Below are 21,898 nucleotides of genomic sequence, written 5' to 3'. Positions count from 1 at the left end.
GATTAATGTTAATAGTTGTTTTACTAGTTGCCACCCAACTATCAAAATAAGTATGTGTTTTCTCAGGCATGTGTATACACATACCCGGTTTTCTCACCACTGCACGTGCTTTCGACCGATTTGTTTTCAAAATGGGTAGAAGGAATAAAAATCTAAAATCAATCGGTTTGCCAATTTCTTTATATTCCTTTACAATTTTATATGTCGTCTGCAATCTATTTCAATTTGAGATGGTTTAAAATTTGCAATTTGGTTGAGAGGTAAATAACAAAATTGTTAAGCCTTTGAAATAGAATTGTGACTCTTATTATCCACCATACCTGGATTATAAAAAAGTAGTTACGTTTTAGTTATTTTTAGAACTTTGTTTAGGAAAGTTATCCAAAAAAGGCAGTTGAATAAAAACTTCTTTTGTTGTTTTATGACAATAATTTTCTGTGAAATGTTGCTAACTTGACCTTGTATATGTATATATATATAGCTTTGTATTTATTCAACTTAAGGTAGTGCATATCCTTCCTAACTTTAGATTGAGATTTTGTAAATTAGTGTAAAAATGTATTCGTTTTAAACCAAAATATGAATAAAGCACACAAATATTGAATGTCAAAAATGTGTTTATATTATTCTATCCGTCTTAAGCTTTAAAATGATATATAGTTTTACCATATTGTACCACATTGAATGAAGAAAAACCAAAGCGAAGTTTTAATGAATTTTATCCCCCCGCCCCAAATGAACCTTAAAGTTATATGATAGTGGAAATACAACAGGCAAACATAAATATAACTGGCAAACATATGTATGTTGTTTCGTGATTATTAAGAAACGACTACATGATTCTTGTGGTTCAGCCATTGCAAACCAACAGAAGTAAGTATAAAAGACTCAACAACAGAGTTTCAACTCAAGTCAATACAAGGTAAGTGATTTTGATCATGTTAAATTTAATGATGCTTGTTTGAGTTTTCACTGTCGTCATATTTGAGTTTCCACTCTCAACAATAGCCATAAAATCATCGCTAGATGTGGTATGATTACATAGATTTTTGTAGATACAAAATGCTCGTTTTTATTTATCTGTGACACAATTAATTCAATTTTAATTTCCCGCGAATATATCTATTCATAAGACACACGAACACCATGTTAATGCTTATGTGTCGTATGAATAGATATCGTTGGGGGGAATTAAAATGGAATTAAATATGCAAAACAATAATGGCGTTGAAATTTCGGCAATTGCCATAAGGAACACTGATTTTTAATTGGTTAAGTTTATTCTACGAAAAATTGTACGAAATTTTCGTTGATTTTGAGAAGTAATGTTACTTTAATATTGCACAGTGTCATGCGTGTCTGAGAGTATAAGAAGCACTGACAATTCTGATTAGAGGACTCTGAACTTTGATTTCCTAGGTGTAAAACATATTTTATTTTGTTGTTATAAAAAGACATTTCATTGAAATGATATAGATTGGCTATACAAATTTAGGCTACATGAATGAATTTATTTGTTTAAGGTCATATTAAAAAGAGAGTGCAAATACTTACTGTACTAACTGAATCTGAATATTACTAATATTCTCTGATGAATTACTTATGAATTGTTTGTTAATATTTATATTGAAAATTGTTATAAATCTTGAGTTTACATTTTCTTGTAATATCACAAGGAACTTGGATCAAATAGTTTTATTTAGTTTTCTGTTTATCAGAGTCCATTTTTGTTCCATGTCAAAGTGAAAATATGTATCAAAAGGTGAAGTAAAGAAATCTGCTTAAATTAAATTGTACAAAAATCACAGCTACCGCTCGGCTCGTGACAATATCTAAGATTTTTATTTCACACTTGATTTCGATTTAGAAGATAACCGTCACATTGTGTAATGAAACAGTTATTTAGCAGTTTTTTTAGACAGCACCTTGTTAAAATTAAGATACATAGGTGTAAACAATATCAATCCAAGTAAGCTGCCTATTTTAGCAACTTCTGCATGGCATTGTTGGGCAGTTCATGGCAACTGTTTATCAACTGTCAAATTCTATAAGACTTAGCTAATGGGGTTTTCCCGTAACATCATGTAGCGAAATGTCTGAAAATGTTAAAAATAATTAATATCTATAGTTAGTTTAGCCAGAACAAGATAAACATTGGATCAAAATCACATAATGTAATGCTTTACTGAGCATAAACATAATTCTTTTTGCCTAGATCTATTTACAATAATAAATATCAATTGAATATTCAAATTCCGGATTCAAATTTAGAAAACTCTTCATTGCAGACATGTAATTGTTCAATTATCTGAATTCCTGACAGATGCACTTCTAGGGCCTTGTTTGACACTCAGGTTTGCCATCATCAACAGTTTTAGTTTTCTTAAAGCAATACTTGCCGAAGTTGGAAAACAGCAGGCATCTGTGAGGCTTAATGTCCTGGTTTAACTTTTTTTTATTAATTATTGTGAAACATGTTATTAACATAAAAACATAAGTTATTAAAAAAATAATTCAACTTCGCCTGCAAATCCTTAAGAATATTAAAACTCGGGGCAACATGTGCCGTTTTTTATCAGCATCCATTGAACACGTTCAGCCCTGACAAAGTTTCAACTCGGTCTTGTATTCAATTGACTGAAAGATGTCGCATCAGGCTGTGTTAAAGGGGCCTTTTCACAGATTTTGGCATTTTTTTAACGTTTTCATTAAATGCTTTATATCGATAAATGTAAACATTGGATCGTAAAAGCTCCAGTAAAAAATCAAGAATAAAATTAAAAAAAGGAAAAGAACATTGCCCGGACCAGGTTTCGAACCAGTGACCCCTGGAGTCCTGCCAGACTCCTGAAGTAAAAACGCTTAAGCCTACTGAGCTATTCCGCCGAGTACACATGCTAATCGTATTTTATACGTTATATAAGCAATCCTCGTAGTTTCACAAAATTTAACGACAAAAACAGAACTCTCCAAATTATTCAATCGTTTCGCGTTGCAACGCTTTATAATTTTTAGGTTTTAAAATCGTCAAAAGATGCATATAATGGCTCTATTAGACCATGGTAAATGTTCAGTATTACTGTTTCCTCACAAATATCATAACTAAAACGAAAATTTGCGAATCTGAAACATCTTTTTTCAATTTTGTCAATTTAACAAAGCGTGAAAAGATCCCTTTAATCAAATACTGGAGAATCGCTATTAACTGTGCTTTCGTCCCTTGCTAATTACATGCCAACTTATATCATAGCGTCGCCGTATGAATGACACATACATGTATCATTAATAAATTATGTAGATATCCGTATCACAAACGTTTATCATCTTGTGAACCGTTTTAACGCCTGACTAGCACTCATCGACATCGCGTTAACCTTTCTTTTTCGAAACATAGCTTCTGAACAGAATGATTATGAACGTGGTATAATGCAAAATACGACACTAACTAGCTTATGAAACAATTTGAGGATGCCTGGCAATAAGTTATTGTAAAAACAAACGTGGCTGTATCGACGGAATGATAAAACTGGTCAAACGATTTTAACGACACGTCCGTTATAATGCAAAATCAAAGTGCTGAGTGCGACCCCTCCCCCGGGGGGGGGGGGTAACTTCCTATATACGGGTATATAGGGGTGTGCTGATTTTATGGGGTGTGTTTTTCGACTAAAATTATAGATATGGGTATGGTTTTGAGCATCTAAGTATAGATATGGGTATTGAAATCAGAAATTTGCTTGTATATAAATGCACATATATTTGAAAGCATCAGTATCAAAATGTGTATGATAAATGTCATTCTTGTATATAAATGGGTATCAAAAAGTAAATTTCAGTAGCGGGAAAGATATAATAGCAAATTCAATAAGTATACTGTATTGATATGAAAGAGATTAAAATAATAGTATGAAATGTGTCCACTTAATCAAATTCTAGTATTTAAATGGGTCCAGTTTATCAAACTTCTTGTATTGAAATGGATCCACTTTATCAATGGTATCGTATGCAAATGGGTATGTTTTTTTCAAAAATATTGTATCAAAATGGGTCTACTTTATCAGAGTTTCAGTATAAAAATGGGTCACATTTCGGAAGTCTCAGCAGGACATCCCTACCCTAAAATTTGGGAAGTAACCCCCCCCCTCCCCCCGGGATGGCACTGAAGTCGTTCGTTATTGCATAATCTTAGACGCAACTCATTTTCAAAATTATCTTATAGCTTTTTAAATCGCAAGTTTGAAATGAACAAAACCCATTAAAATTTATAAAGGGTGTGTCTTAACGCACAGGTCGAGATGCGTGTGCACTGTTTATCATCATATTTATGTTATAGAGATAACTAAATCAAAATAATAACATGTCTCTTTTTAAGACGTTCTGAAAGCATTAAAAATATTATGAAAATGGTATAATGATAACCAGTTAATATAAAATTTGCAATCACCATCATATTAAATGAATATGTTGAGAATATCGAATACCTATCACACTAAGAATATAATTTCATGTTGGAAATTCCCTTCTCAAAACTTGTTTGACGTCATATACAATTCAAATTGTATAGGCTGATTCGAGAGAAATCCTCTGAATTTGGCTGCATCACTGTGTCTGTGCTTAGCGTAAAGGATGTTACACAGTTCAATGTACGGACTTCCGGCCTACTCTCTGCATGTTCAAACGACACATAGACACAAATTGTGGCCCAGTTACAATTACACGTTAAAATCCATCTCGCAGAAGTTCAGGGTCTAAACTCGGTCTCCAAATTGTCAGGGGAAGACATAATTATACCCCCACAAACACGGTGCCTATACCACGTGACTTTAAGATCTGTGTGGGGAGTAAAATGTCAACAAAAGCGCGACGAAGGTAAGATTTTAAGGATAACGTTTTAATATGTCACACATTTCAATGGGATAAAGTGTAGAGCCCGCTCATTCATGAGGGCTTTCTATAGGTATCATGATTTTATAAAACGAATAAGTATTTTTTTAGTAAAGTGCAACCGCGCGTTTGAACGGTTAGAAAAAGGTTGGATCAGTGTGGGGACATTATTTTATAATGACACAGCAACATCACCTCTGGTGAAATTAAGCAATAAACTTTATGGGCGGATCTTACACTATATCATTTTGCATTCATTTTCAGGTTTCTGTTATGTATTTACGAAACAAAATTCAAGAAAAATCTTTTTACAGTAATAAGATCTGTGTGGTATACGTGTTTAGACGGATATGTGTGGTATACTGTTTTTAAGTTGTTCAGTTTTATTCAGTTGTTTAAAAAAAAACGCTTCTCAAAAATGTATTTGAAACTGGATTTTTAAATGCGATAGTAAGTAAAACATATAATGGCTATACACTACGCTTGCACCGCTTGTTAAACTAATACATAACTATGATATACAGGCATGCTATACAATCCCGATCATGATATTAAAATCTTACAACGGAGCATCTTAAATCGATGTCAATCCCATGCCTTCCATAAATAAGTGTACACGTTATGTTATTGTATTAAATTCCATTTTTATGTGAAGTAATGTATTCTATATATTATTTTAAATATTATATTTGCTTTAAGGTATGGTCCAATGCTACGACTGCGGAAAAATGTTGCAGACAAGAGCTGGATTATTGCGCCACATTATTTGACACGCTAACTCTGGAAACTATTACTGCTGTGGGAAAGCATTTCAGGTAATATTAAATACCTTAAAAATAGTTACATTTTTATACAGTTATACTAACAAAACAGATGAACGGATTTTCGTGAAACAATACAGATATACAATATATCTCATCTCTCAGGTTATCATATATTTTGAAACATCTCAATAATCGTCAAATCGTTGGTAATTTAAAACATAACGAACGCGTGTCCTCTGATACTAACATTTTTGAAATAGCGTTCCTTACGCATTGAAATGTCACGTGAATTGATATCAGTGAATTAAAACTGGTAATTGAACTGTTTCAAACAGTGAAATTACGTTATTTTTGGACGAAATGACGTCATTATCACAGCGAAATTCTTTAGTTAAACTCTTTAACAATGTATATAAACTGTGAAAAAAGCATAAAATATATATAAAAACAATTGTTGGATCGTGATCATAGAAAATATATATTTTCACTCGTGGCGAAAATATTATTTTCTATGATCACTCGTGAATTAAAATCAATAATCCACTGAATCCAACGGGAATCAAGCGCTGATGTACTCCACAATACTGGCATCACCATCATTAGAGGAAAATATATGGGCCGTGCTCTGTGAAAAGGGGGTTTAATGCATGTGCGTAAAGTGTCGTCCCAGACTAATCAGGGACGACTCTTTCCGCTTTTATGATGGTTTTCGTTGGCAGAAAATCTCTTAGCAAAAAACAGTTTAGGCGGAAAGTGTCAATTTACTGATTCCGAGTGTGTGTGTGTTTACTAAACGAAATTTGGCGATCGTATTTTGATTTGTATGTGCACTGTCCAGTTATTGTTACTGAAAGGCGTTTAATTTCTTATTGTGCTGTTGTGGGCGGAGCAAGAATATCCGGGGCAAACCCCACCTGTCCGGTATAATGGCTACAAAACATGCGTTCCTTCACATGGTACGGTATAACCAGTGCGAGGAGTTTTGGCGCATGAGACCAAGTTTAACAAGCAAATTCGTTGAATTGATATTCCCCGCAAATATGCTTCTGGACACAAAAGTATTATATTTGACACGCAAAAAAGATATGGCTCCGGACACACACAAAAAGCATTTTTTCAAGATACAAAGGGCCATCACTCTGCTATTAACTCGTGGTGTATAATGCCATTTGGCGTGCATCATCCTCTTATCCATATACATACTCATACCAAGTTTCAATGAAATCCGCCCAAGCACTTCCAAGATATGGCTCCGGACGGACGGAAAGACGGAAGGACGGACAACGCCAAAACAATATCCCTCCACCTATGGCGGGGGATAAAAACTGACTGAGTTAGTGATATCAGAGATGTAGATGTACGTCACTGCTGCTAGTTAACTTTGATAAATCGTCAATATGTTTTAAATGTGTAGTGTACTAGGTCTAAGAGATAAGAAGTATTAACAAGAAGAACAACACAGAGCCTTTGGATAAAAGTACAACACTGAAGTCAAAAGTATATAAATAAAATGTAATTTCTTACATTGTGTGCATAGTAATGTCTTCATATATTCATTATAGATTAAACACAAGAATGAAAATATATGTATTTGGCTTCTAAGTGTTTACAATTTAAAAGAAAAAAAAAAGTACATTAAAAAGGTTTGAAAGTTTTTTTCTTTAAAGCAACATAAATGTATGATACGTTTGTAAAACTTCAATGGTCATGAATAGCATTTAAGGCGAAAAAAAGGTAAAAACCTAACTAAAATCACCACTAAAATCGTTGCTAGAACTTGCTAAAAATAAACACAGCTGTCTGGCAGATAACAAATTCTACAAAAAGGGCTATTATAGCACATTTCAAACAATTGCAAAATATGGTATATCCGAAACAGAAAACATTATTTTAAAAACAACTTGTTAAAATAAAGAAAGGACATTTATAAAACAATAAGAATGGATATATTTTCAAACATGTTTAATATTTCACAAATCTACATTTTCTAAGACCTTTCAAATGTTGAATAAAAAGAAAAAGAAAACATGCAATGCAAATTTAAATTAAATTGCTTGCTTTCCTCCCCATAAAAATGCTAATGGAACCATATTGAATGTTATCTTGAAATGCTTACACATTTTTTTGCCATAGAAAGGGAGGCTACTTTTACATGACCTTTTGAACATAATATTCTCTGTGAATGATTTAACATAATTTGAGTTCTTTACCTGTACACAATCTATATGAGCCTAGCTCTAGGAAAACAGGGCTTAATGCATTGGTGTAAAGTGTCATCCCAGATTAGTATGGGATAACTCTTTCTGCCTAAACTGGAATTTTGCTAAGGAGGGACTTGATTTAAACGAAAAATACCAGAAGATATTGTGCCTGATTAGCATGTGCGGACTGCACAGGCTAATCTGGGACGATACTTTAAGCACATGCATTAAGCCTTGTTTTCCCAAAGAAAGGCTCACATTGAAAATTAACCAAATAATGGAATGTCCATCAAGTATTGTACCATGGCCTTTTCCCCTTCTTTAGCAACGGCCTTATAACAGCCCCTTCCTCCTAGGAAAAGGCCCCTTTCCAAAAGAAAATTTCTCTTAAATTTCGCAAATTTCCCCAAATTTCTTCCCAAAAATAGAAGGCCAGGCCCTATCATCAAATCAAGATAAAAGCCCCGATTGTACCATTCCAATGGCTTTTATTTGACCAATTGACACACTACCACTACTAAAATGATCTACTCGTTTAAAAATACAGACACTATAGGCAAGTGGGATTTCACGCCAACATGAAAATCTCTGACTCACATAAAAGCAAATCAAGCAAAGCCATTTAAACTAAAAAACCTACACATCCATGTTTTACCTGTACAACATGTACATATATTGTGCTATCACATGTTCATAACACGTGTTAAATTAAATCTCTATAATTCGATTCAGATACATCCTTCAAGTTGATTTCTTTTACTATATACTATTGAAAACATCTTTTTGGCAATTAGAAAGCATTAACGATACAGTTATTACCGGTCATATGATCATATTTGTAGTGTATTAACACTGAGTGTATATAATTCCAAGCTCAGATTTGAGTACTGTTTCTAAAAAGTAAAAATATCAGCATAGAGTAACACTCTTAAACATATGTTAATAAATTAAATCACCAACAGACACGATGACAGGCGCATAGGAAACGAAATACAGGTATTTGATATACATATTTGTAACAAATATGGCAATCTAAAGTATTAAAGGGACCTTTTCACAGATTTTGGAATGTATTAAACTTAGTCATTAAATGCTTTATATTTATAATGTAAACATTGGATCTAAAACAGCTCTAGTAAAAAAAAGAGAATAAAATTAAAGACAAAACAGTAACCCCCAACTAGGCTCAAACCACTGATCCCTGGAGAAAGTCTATTGCTTAGACCACTTGGCCATCCGTGCGCATACAATGAATGATGTATTTTATACTTTATATAAGCAATCCTCATTGTTTTACAAAATATCACCACAACGACAGAACTCTCAAAATTATTCAATCATTTAGCGTCGCAACGCTTCATAATTTTCAGGTTTTTAAATCGTCAAAAGATGCATAGAATGGATATTTTACAGCATGGTAAACGCTTAGTATTACTGTTTCCTAATATCATAACTACAACAAATATTTGCAAATCTGAAACATTTTATTTTATTTTGTCAATTTACCAAAACCTGAAAATGCCCCTTTAAATAGTGTTTGTAACATTGAGTAACTAATATACAGAAACTATGGAAAATAACGTGATAAATTACCATAATTATACTTTCACTTAAGTTGGAACAAAAGCTACAAACAACACAACAGGAGAGGTTATATATATATATATATATATATATAACAAGTAATTCTTGCTTGTTTAATACAAATAAATGATGAATGTAAACAAAACTGTTGTATTTATTTGTTCTTTTAATGTTTCCTTATTAAAGTGGTTTGAGGTTAAGCTTTAAAGCTATATTGTACAATAAAATGAGCTTTTTTGATAATAATTGAGAGAAATGATTATGCATACACCCATTAATCATAACAAGAGGTCCTGAAAGACCCAAAGTCGCTTACCTGAGATAACAAGATATTATTGGGACAAATCTTCTGACCAAGTTTCACGAAGATCGGAAAATAAATGTGGCCTCTAGAGTGTTAACAAGGTTTTACTATAGCCATATAAGGAAAAATGCCCCGCCCCCTGGCAGCCATGTTTTTCAACCAACCGGCATCATTTTCAAACTCGTCCAAGATATTATTGGGATGAATTTTCTGACCAGGTTTCATTACGATTGGACAATAAATGTGGCCTCTAGAGTGTTAACAAGATTTAACTAAAGCCATATATATCCATATAAGGAAAAATGCCCCGCCCCTTGGCAGCCATGTTTTTCAAGCAAAGGTTACCATTTTTGAACTCAGCAAAGATATCAGTGGGACAAATCTTCTGAGCAAGTTTCATGAAGATCGGAAATTAAATGTGGCCTCTAGAGTGTTAACAAGGTTTTACTAAAGCCATATAAGGAAATATGCCCTGCCCCCTGGCGGCCATGTTTTTCAACCAACCGGCATCATTTTCTAAATCGTCGAAGATATTATTGGGATGAATCTTCTGACCAAGTTTCATGAAGATCAGACAATAAAAGTGGCCTCTAGAGAGTGAACAAGGCAAATGTTGACGTCACACGACGGACAACGCACAAAAGGCGATCACAAAAGCTCACCATGAGCACAATGTGCTCAGGTGAGCTAAAAAAAGCATTCATACGTAAAACATTGCACAAAAACTAAAACTTAACGTGGATACATGTAAACAAAGCATGATATATCAAACATACACAATTTAAAATAGTTTCAAACACACAAATGAATGAACTTTAAAAACAGACAAATTGTTTAAATCATTGACAAACCAACTCATATAGACCAAACATGTACCAGAAAACGTTTTGCATTTAAAAATATAACATCTCTTATACAGTCACTAAATGGCATTAGTATCAGTTATCTTTCTTTGAATCAGATGGCTTTTGTGTGGCATCACCCTCATTTTCACCCTCATTTTCGGTGTCATTCTCTTCGCTTTCCTCCTCTCCATTCTCACTATTATCTCCGGCGTCTTTACTCACTTTCCTTCGCCTGACTGTTTCGTCTCCATCAGCCGTCTGTGTGTCATCTATCAGGTCCCCATCCTGCCATTGTGAAAATACCACTAAACCATGGGTTTCCAAGTACTTAACCCTTTACCACTTAGATACGTTTGTTACGCATTTGTAGTCGCATAGAAAGTTAAATTTAATTAATGACCATTATTACTAGATTCAAGTTTTAAAGGCTTCATTTCAAACCCTTAGATACTGATGAGCAGCAAACAGCATAAACCCTGAACAGACTGTGAGTTATTCGCAGGCTGTTCTGGTTTTATGCTGTTTGCAAATAGCCATTTTCACTCTGCCTAATAGTGGGAAAGGATAAACTCAAAGTTTTTACAATTGTTTATTAAGAATAAACACTGAAATAAACTGTCATCAGTATTACTCCTGAAAACTTGTCCCTATGCAAAAAGAGAAGCAAGATGAACCATTCAGACTGGCATTAACTAGTGCTACTCAGGCACTTTATGGAATTATGTATTGTCAATTTCTGATTTTTTTTAAAGATCATATTTTAAGACTCTTGCCAGTTACCGAACTTTTTTTATGATAATCAAAACTATATTGACCAATTGCAAATGCATACATTGCTAAGACATTTTGTTTGTCAAAGCTATTATTTGTCCAGTATTTCGGGCATGCCGCCGATGCATTTTTGATTTGAAAAACAATGACTAAAATTGGAAAATAGTTTTTGTTCTTTTGCTTTCAAATAAAATCAAATTTTGACTAAAAAGGGTTATAGTTAATTTAATAACTTTAGATAACTGAACATATTTCAGTGTAATCTTTCCAACACAAAATTTTGTATACGTACGTTATTAAACCTAAGAACAATAATTCATGACGCATCAGGTGGAACAACACACTGGTTAGCCAATGACTCATGGTTCAATGAGTTTGTCTCCCCTGATAAGTATATTTTTCAAATGTAAAAACTGTTTTTTATTTAAGAATGTTTTTTGACAAGTAAAAACGTTGTGATATATTTACAGTACCTTGTCCAATTCTGGCCCCATAAGGTCCTTTGGCAATGGGTACTGTCTGGAAGGGCCCATGTGGTCACAGATACACACCAGCAGCTGCAGAGAGATTGAGCATTGTCTTGTGGACATAGCAATAGTTATCATGGAGTAAAATAACTCAATCAGAACTGTGTCATAAGAAATATATATATGTGATTTTTTACATTTCTTGTCAAGTGGTAAATGCAAAATTTACCAACATATTTAACATTACAAAAATATGTATGCACATACATTGATGCGTGTCATTAACAATATTTCACATATTTAGAAATTGTCTGCTTAATCATTGCCAGTTTTTTTTTTCAATTTACTAACTGCCATTGCATACCATAAAAATTGCTCCTAATCTGCTTATACCATAATGTTTGATGCTAACTTATATATGAGCCGCGCTCTGTGAAAAAAGGGTATAATGCATGTGTGTAAGTGTTGTCCCAGATTAGCCTGTGCAGTCTGCACAGGCTAATAAGGGATGACACTTTCCGCCTAAAATGGATTTTCGCTAAGAAGAGACTTCCTTTAAAAAGAAAATACCATAAAAGCATAAAGTGTCGTCCCTGATTAGCAGGCTAATCTGTACAGGCTAATCTAGGACGACACTTTACGCACATGCATTAAACCCCCTTTTCTCAAAGCATGGCCCATAAGGTTCCTGAGGGTGATAAGATACAAAGACACTTCAACAAATGTAAGCAAGTCACAGGTAATTGCTAGCAACAGTAAATGTATTTAATTACCTTTACAATTTGTTGAAAGTTATATACTTTTAACTTATACATCATGTGTGAATGGAAACTAGTGCACTTGTTTCACAATACTGTCTCTATTACTAGTATCATGGGAGCACGAACTGACTTTCAGGACAACAAATACTACCGTAAACATGTTTTTAACCAGGTTTTCCGAAGGAAAAAACTGGTTATTAGATTGGCGAATGCGGGCGGGCTGGCTGGCTGGCTGGCGGGCTGGCTGGCGGGCGGAACAAGCTTGTCCGGGCCATAACTATGTCGTTCATTGTCAGATTTTAAAATCATTTGGCACATTTGTTCACCATCATTGGACGGTGTGTCGCGCGAAATAATTACGTCAATATCTCCAAGGTCAAGGTCACACTTTGAGTTCAAAGGTCAAAAATGGCCATAAATGAGCTTGTCCTGGCCATAACTATGTCATTCATTGTGAGATTTTAAAATCATTTGGCACATTTGTTCACCATCATGGGACGGTGTGTCGCACGAAAGAATCACGTCAATATCTCCAATGTCAAGGTCGCCACGACTAAAAATAGATTTTTTTAAAAAACAAACTTACAAAGGGGGTTTATTTTGTTTGTTCATTTCAAAAGTTCAGTTTGAGTTTTCTCCCTTTATCAGATTTTATTTTCACAATGAAAACCTGGTTTTGTGACAATTTTGTCCCTTGTTATAAAATTATTCAGTAAATATCATTCAATGCTTCATTTGCCTAATACATATGCAGTGCAGGGCATTTGCATGCTTTTCCCAAATCCAGTACCAAAATAGCACTTAATGAATTGACTTTCATATGTTTGGAAATATAGCTCAGTATATGTTTAGTATTGAAATAAAAGGGTTTGAAGTTGTAATATCAATTAAGCTGATATCTTTGCATTAAGAATGGTCTGTTTAAAGTAAGTTTTATGGATAATCATTCAAAAATTATAAATCAAACAATAATGTTTACCCCTTATTTAAAGATGCTCGAATTCCCCATTCAAGGCATTCATGGGTAAACCTCATGTTTGCAGAATGTTGAGAAAAATTGCTGCAGCGTCAAGACCTATTCTGTAATAACTATTGTTCAAACTTGCGTCTCTGATGAAAATTGTGCAACAATAGCAAAACTCAAGACAACTTCAATTCCACTGCTACACACTCATGAGACCTTATAAACCATGGCCTGCGCTACATTCTGATTTAGGTAAAAAATCAACACGTTAAAATTGTTTAGCAGGCTGCCAATTTAACTTATTGATTGAAAATCCTTTTCCTTTAGGCAGCTTTAAAATAAAATGTGTTATTAGACACTGATTTTTGACAATTCTCAAAGTGTCATTATCCACATAAGTCTGTCATGTCAGCCCACAGACAAAGCCAGTTATACTGCATGAAGTCCAGGAATACTTTTCAAAATACTCACTCTCCTGGCCAACGAATAATTTACATCAAGCACTTAGTTGTAGTTGAATTCCCAGTTAAATGGAATTATGGCCAAGATATATTTTTGTATATATGAGATTACCAGACCTTGTGGCAAGCTATTTTTTGGGAACTTTGTTGGAGACTGAGGTGTTGTGGGAAAAAAATGTGTTTGTTTCATGAAGACTTTGACTCACCAGCCCCAGGGCAAGACCAGCAATGATGGTCAAAACAGCAAATATCACATAGCACCCCCACTCTGGGATCCCGTAATCATCTGTCATCATCGTGTAAATGCCCTGTAACAGCAAGCATTTCAAATGAGCTAAGAGAAAATGGGGCTTTCGTGTAAAGTTGTTGCAGATAGATTGTGCTGTCAGTATAGCCTAATCAAGGATAACACTTTCCGCTTCAACTGGATTTTCAATGGAAGAGACTTCCTTTAAACAAACAAGAGCTGTGTTTGTTAAACACAATGCCCCCTACTGCGCTTTCAAGCCAAACAGAAGCTATTTAAGAGAAAATGGTATATTTTTGAATTTAAAGGTCACAGTGACCTTGACCTAGTGACCTTAAACCATGTTTGATTGTAGATCTCAATGAGATTCATGCAGCTGTGAAGTTTAAAGATCATAGAACAAAGAGTTTTCATTTTATGAGCAAGGTTAATGTTTTGGGACAGTCACACACACACAATGACAGACAAACAGGCCAAAAACAATAATACCCCCGATCATTCGATCTGGGGCCATAAAAATACCATAAAAGCCAGAAGTGTTGTCCCTGATAAGCCTGTGCAGACTGCACAAACTTAACTGGAAGGACACTTTTGACACATGCATTAAACCCGTTTTTTCTGAGCAAGGCTAAAATTTGTTTAAAAGTGTTCAGAAACATGACTGAAATCACAGTGGAAATGACCTAAAATATACTAAATAGGAAATGTCCTGAAAAATGAAATACAGTCAATCTTGTGGATGCGACCACTTGTATTAAGCGACCTTTGTCTTATGCGACCATTTTGAAATCCCACGGAGCTTTTTCGTTATATAATGATATTGTATTAAGCAACTTTTGTCTTACGTGTAATAGTGGATACATCCTCAAAAAGATAACATTGTTTTAAACACAATAAGAAATAGCTCTTTTTTTAAATGGATAGCAATAATAAATGAAAACTTAGTTGAAATTTTATAAAATAGCGAAAATCAGAAAGAAAGATTCTTTCAAAGGTTATCCAATCACTTTGCTGTAATAACCAAATTGTCATTGGTAAATGGTTACAGTGATATGCGTGTCCCGAATTTTTACTAACCAACCGGTATTTATGAATAATTACAGCACTGGTAAAATTGGAAACACTTGCATTTCTCCATATCATATTGTGAATTTATTATTTCTTACAACAAGTACCAGTATATCAAGTCTTTAACAACCTTTAATGGAATAAAATCAAATTCAATAATAGATACATACATTTTGAGATTTCATTTTGGGTTCTTTCAAATTAATTTCCTTAAAAATGGGAAATACTGAGGGAAATTAGGATTGGGAAGGGACATTTTTGAGTGGTAAACTAATGCAAAGAAAAAATGCTAACTTAACCCTTTGCATGCTGGGAAATTTGTCGTCTGCTAAAATGTTGTCTGCTGAATTTGTAAAATAAGCATTTTCTTCATTTTTTTCAAAGAATACTATCAGAATAGCAAACAGTTTGGATCCAGATGAGACGCCACGTTCTGTGGCGTCTCATCTGGATCCAAACTGTTTGCAAAGGCCTTTAAAATTCGGTTCCCGCAATGAAAGGGTTAACCAAAGCAGTATCAAAATGCAGACAATGTTTAAAGAATACAGTAATTTCTGGAATATAAGACAAACTTTTTAACCTCCAAAATAAGTTAAATGTACTCCAAAGCGTCTTACACACAAATAAAAGCAACATCTTGATTAAATATCATCAGACATAATTTGGCCCACATTTTAAATTGAACTTGAGCTTTATACATGAAGACTATTTACCATACTATTTCGGCATTCATTCGTACTCCATATATTTCCTACCGTTTATATAATTGAAAAATAAATATATTATCTATTATTCCCTTAATGGTTGTTATTGCCATGTAACTGCACTTTATAATGTGTTTTTCATTACAAACGCATTGTTTGTGTCAGCAAACAAAGAAAGTGAAACAGACATATCTCAGCACCATTTCAATCGAAATACAATCATTAAAAACGCTCTATCAAGCTCTTTACTTATATACATTTGACAAGGGCCCTTTGAAGGGAGCTGCATGCTATAAATGGTTAGTGTAGTAAACCTTTTTGAGTATGTTTATCATATTCAGCACTTAAAATAAAACATGAAGATATTCAAAAGTACAACACCCAAACATATGTCAGTCAATAAATTGAATGATAAAACAACTTACTCGTATTTTCATTGCAAATTTAAAGAAAAGTCCAACCAGTCCCATTCTGAAATAAAGATTATCTTGTCATAGTATTACATTGAAACAATTGCTATCACAAAGCAGGGAAATATACTCCATGCAAAATGAAACTTGAATGCACTCAGTTTCAATATGCAGGATAAATAAACATTCTTCAAACGTGGTTTGTATAATGTTCCTCATACAAGTTATGTTGTTGATAAATGATAATCAGTTGTTTGTGATACTTCAAAGGTTCCAGCTCCTATGTATTGCTTTTTTAGTTGTTTTTCATATCTCATTAAATATTAAAACTAAGAGAGAATCTGGCAAAATTCAGTCTGATGTTAATACATTTTTTACTCAATTATATGTTTAATATTAACAAGATCTACACAAAAGCAAATAATTTCCTATAATCATACACTGATCAATGTGATTGAAAAATGAGCTTAACAATAAGTTATTCATGTATCTTTATCAGACTGTAAGGCAAAAAGACATCACCAAATGTTTTGAAGATGTACAATTGTATATATTCAATGCACTAACTATTCTTTGACACACACAGTACTCACTGGATAGAGTCTGGTGTCAACCACTTTGATACAGGCTGCACATCTTGCCACTTTTTGTCATCAATATAAGTAATTAGGTCTGTCTCCTGTCTGCCTCCAAGGTATTGCCTGAACACTCCTTTCTTCACACTGAAAAACAACAACCATTCATGTTTCAAACAGGTAATACGTAGGCCAAAACAAATTGATTAGAAGTTTATCAAAATTGTAGCACCTGTTATTTAAAAATGAAATAAAATATTTTGATTTTTTTTTAATGTGCCCACTAGACCATTTTGCACTGAATCAAATTAAAACAAAAAAGCAGAATTCTTTTTGTTGATTGTTGATTTTCAATTAATTTTAAAGTACATATTTTACTACATTGACCGCTTACACAATTGCAGCAATAAATAGGCTTAGTAATTCTGGCAGAAATGTACACAATAACTTAAATTTTTCTCTGACAGATAGACTGCTAGTCTGCAAGAAACAGTAGCTTTTTTTTTAAAGTTTTTGCTTGACATGTCCCTGGGTTTTTGCGTTGTATGTATGTCTTAAAGTCTAAATATGCGTACATGCAAAATGATTCTATATGAAACACTAAATATCCTACTGATAAATAGAAGGCAAAGCTGTGATCAAGAATCGCCCACTCAAGCCTGGATTGACAGTCACATCAACAGTGGCTACTTTCACATCGAGATCTCTGCTCCATTTCTGTGCAAACCCGTCCCATGTACTCTGGAAGGACTGACATGCTGGGCACCATGGGGCCATACTGAAAATATGACAAATAATTTTTAAACCATTGTTAATACATCTTTTACAGACTTAAATCAATACTACAATAGGAAAACGACTATACAAGATACATCAAATTAATCTTACAAAGAACTGTGTTTGCATTAGCTAAAGAAACTTCAGCGTACAGTTTATATAGTATTGACAGACCTGTATTAAAGTCGTGCCAGTCAAAAATCATAAAAAGCGACATTTAAAGTTATGGAAGCCAGAACTATGTTTGCATGTGCAAAATATATATTATGAGAAAGATATAGTGGTAGCAATAATACACAATAATACAACAGCTCCATTATAATGTACGTGCAAACATGACAGATGATTAGTGCAATGTATCCTTGGACGCGACGACGTGCAATGTATTTTCGCGAACCAGGACGCTAAAACAGACGAACACTAGGGAAAAAAGTCTCCATAATTAGTGGAATACTTACAATATATATTTATAAAATCACGAACCTTTCATATCACGAAATGTGAAAACGATAAAAATCCAAGAGTTTTTTTATGAAAAATCTTACAATTCTACCATCCATTCTCCTTCCAAAATATCTGGCCAAGTTTCTTCTGTAAGCTGAATTGCGCGCGGTTGATAATTGCCACCTCTTACCGCCGAGAACATAAACAACACACACATTAATGATAAAACAGTCGACATTTTTACTTTTAGTTCCAATACAATGCTTTCGAAATGAAACAGGAACCGATGCTGTGTTTATCAATGTATCGACTGAACCAATGAAACGGCTCTCGTAAATTTCCGGAATTTTCGGATATCTTCCGAAAGACGTGTTATTAACTGGGTGGTTGGCGACAATCAAATTAACACTTGGACACCTGGCAGATTGTAAAATATCGGCTGAACGAACACGTTACTAGTACATGCATTGATTTTTCGTAAATAATGCATGACTACCATAAATAATCGTCGACATGTTGCACATTGTTAACATTTTAATAAAAATTAACGTAACTATGTATTGGTATGAATGTTAAGGTAGAGCTGTTCGTATCGCAAAAAAAACGAAACAAAAACTTAGTCTTCGGGGTTAACATTAGGGTCTGTCCATAAAGTAAGTCGCGCTCCAGGGGGGGGGGGGGGGGGGGGGGGGGGGCGTAAGAAAGTGTGACAGTTTGTGACACGGTGGTGGGGGGGGGGCAGGCAATGCGTGACATCACACTGTTTATATATTTTTTATTTATAATAGAATTTAATAGCTATAATAATAATTATTAAAAAGTGAAACATTTATATTAGTTTTATGTCAAAATAGTTTGAAATTCACATCTGACTGTATTGTTCACGATTTTACTAGGTAAGAGCGCTAGTATGCTGTGGCGAAGCCTTGTTTTATGTGTAGCTTTGCTTTCGTTTTGCCGGAAGAAAGTTTTTTGTCCGCTGCATAATTATGTCACTATGAAAAAATCGGATATAATTTTTACACATAATAGTAATTATTATTATACATATTTATTATAACCATTTTTTTGCAATAAATTAGTAATCAGAGATGAAACGGCGTCGGCGAAGGAAATGAAATAATCGTGATTTTAGCTATATTTTACTGTACAAGTGCGTCAATACTGTGTATTAAAATAGAAAATGATATATGTAAATCCAATTTCTCGAATGTCATGTAAGAAGATGGTTTTCCTTCAATAACTGTTTTATTCCGACGTCAACGATCTTGAAACATAAACCCAAGGGAAGCGCAAACACTTAAGAGACGAAAGGGAACCATTAAAATATATATATACATAGGATAGATTACCGGGTGAAAATATTCGCTACTGCTTCACGAAAACGACGCCATCGTGGAAGTAAGTTCCAACTAACCTCACTTAAAGCTCCATTATAGGCATGACCACCACCCCATGTGTGTGTGCAATTAATGCGATTTTTTCCAAACCTTGTCGTGTTGAGTTTCATTTTTTATCATCGATGCGACACAATGTGCAGACTGTGCACCGCAACGTGCACACGTATGCATAGGGTACGCGTGGGTGTATACATCGAAATTAGTTGTTACTGTTATTTTTTGCTTTCGACAATAATGTTTGTTAGAAACAATTTACTAATTAAATATATTGGATTTTTATTTAATTGCTGCAAACGTGAACTTTATTGCTTAAGCACGTTTGGTTTTTATTGCTACGTTGTAGCCTACCAAAATGGTTATAACATCACGATACATGATTGAGTTTAGCGTTTTAATGTTGAAATATTATAACATGACCGATTCTTTTAAATAATTCGTTTACGAATAATAATATATAAATTGACGCATAGAAAATGTTGGCCATGCATAAGTTTGCTGTGCCATGTGATGTTTGCTAGTACTGATAGGGGATGCAGCCTCGGTGATTTGAACTCTGGAGCGCGTTTTACGCATTTCAACTGGGTTATTCAGGCTTACAAACTGAAACATGCCCGATAATAATGCATTACCATCATTGATAAACAAGCTAATACTTTTTGTTAACGATCGAGTATCATAGCAAGTGGCTCTATGGATGCCGTAACTAATATGCAACAGATGTGAAATGTGTGTGTTTGAATATATGTCGTATGCACGATATCGTATCTAAAACTGCGTGTACTTTTATTATGTGCAAATCTGAAACACTTCTTTTTCAAGTTTTGCAATTTACCAAAACGTGAAAAGGTCCCTATTACTCTTTTTGCGCATAATTATATTTTTTCTTAATCTACATGTAGTTATAATTTAAAACGACTTAATACGTCGTTGCGAAGAGTCGGTTTCTCGTTCTCACAGCTAAATTAGTCGTTACTACGATCCAAGAATCTCACCATTACGACTTAAAAATCGTAAGCACGGGTATGTTATTTACAATGGCGGCTTAATAAATTTGTTTGTTGATGAGTGTCAACCTTTGACGTTAAGTGCCAGCCAGTTTGACATACGAGACGCCTTTACCGATAAACATCTTTACTAACGATCCTTATCCTTTATGCCGAGCACTTGGCGGTCTGAAACCCCTCGATTTAGCTAGTAGCTGGGCAGCCAAACGTCCATGTCAGACCCATCCCCGAGTGAGGTTCAAACCTTCAACATTCCGCTCCGTAAGCGATTGCCCTACAAACTATGGCACGGAAACGCTCGACGAAGTATGTCGTTACTTAGTCAGTAGGATTTTATCCCGCCGATTTTATTAGTCTTTATTTATTATGTACTACATGTAGTATCTTTCTCACACAACTTACTACCTCGTTTACAAGAGTTAATTTCTTGTTCCAATTACTTAAACAGGACCGAGTATCATCTGACTGTGCGAAGCATGCATAATAATCCGAAGATTTTAAGGTCGAATTAAGGAACTCTGCACGGAAAAGTGGGCCCTTGTTGATTCAATATAATGATATTATTGTTGGCTTTGAAGCGTTGAACATGTGCGGGCAATGTTGGTTACGCTACACATTTGTTTAGGTTGTAATTTTTCAATATGTATATTAAAATTGCACAGATTTGTAATGAAACAGGAACATTAATACCCTGCTGTTCAGCCATCGCCCTCCTACAAAGATATCTTTCCACAAGTATTTCAGGAAAGCAATGTCTTTAGTTCAATGATGCCAGACCGATAGATTTGCTAAGGGAGAAAAATGCGCGCGAAGTCACTCATAAGTCTCCTTATATAGTATTACCGCATTTATGGCACAGGCGTTGGGCGCGTGGCCAAGTCACTTTAACACTATCAATTTGTCCTAAAACAACATTTTTATCTTTTGAGAAAGAAACAAAAATCAGATTTTTTTTCTATTAGCTCTATGATATATATTTTCAGATTTTTTTTTTTTAAATGATAAAAAATTGTGTCTTGAACAATGTTTACAAGGTCTCTCTATAGCCAAATCAGGAAAACTGCCCCGCCCACTGGCGGCCATGTTTTTCAACGGACCTAAACCACTTTTGAACTCAACCACCATATCATTAAAAACAAAAAATTTGACAAAGTTACATGAAGATTGTGCACGAAATGTGACTTCTACAGTGTTTACAAGGTTTTTCTTTTTTTTGACCTAGTGACCTAGTTTTTGACCCAGCAAGACCCAGTTTCGAACTCG

At 34.2% G+C, this 21,898-nt stretch overlaps 1 protein-coding gene across 1 annotated transcript; it reads right to left on the bottom strand.

The window, feature by feature from the left end:
* Positions 1 to 7,146: 7,146 nt before the first annotated feature.
* LOC127858017 (thioredoxin-related transmembrane protein 1-like) lies at positions 7,147 to 18,584 on the bottom strand. Its single transcript, XM_052394859.1, has 7 exons — positions 18,333 to 18,584; positions 17,624 to 17,788; positions 17,029 to 17,157; positions 16,451 to 16,496; positions 14,213 to 14,314; positions 11,827 to 11,910; positions 7,147 to 10,867 (listed from the first exon to the last, which is right to left on the bottom strand). Exons 1-7 carry the CDS (start codon positions 18,467 to 18,469, stop codon positions 10,676 to 10,678), a joined length of 855 nt encoding a protein of 284 aa, XP_052250819.1. The 5' UTR covers positions 18,470 to 18,584; the 3' UTR covers positions 7,147 to 10,675.
* Positions 18,585 to 21,898: the final 3,314 nt, after the last annotated feature.

This window comes from Dreissena polymorpha, chromosome 14 (genome assembly GCF_020536995.1).
Source record: "Dreissena polymorpha isolate Duluth1 chromosome 14, UMN_Dpol_1.0, whole genome shotgun sequence".
Taxonomy (NCBI): Eukaryota; Metazoa; Mollusca; class Bivalvia; order Myida; family Dreissenidae; genus Dreissena; species Dreissena polymorpha.
Note: the sequence above shows the minus strand (reverse complement) of the source record. Positions and strands in the feature narration are given on the sequence as shown.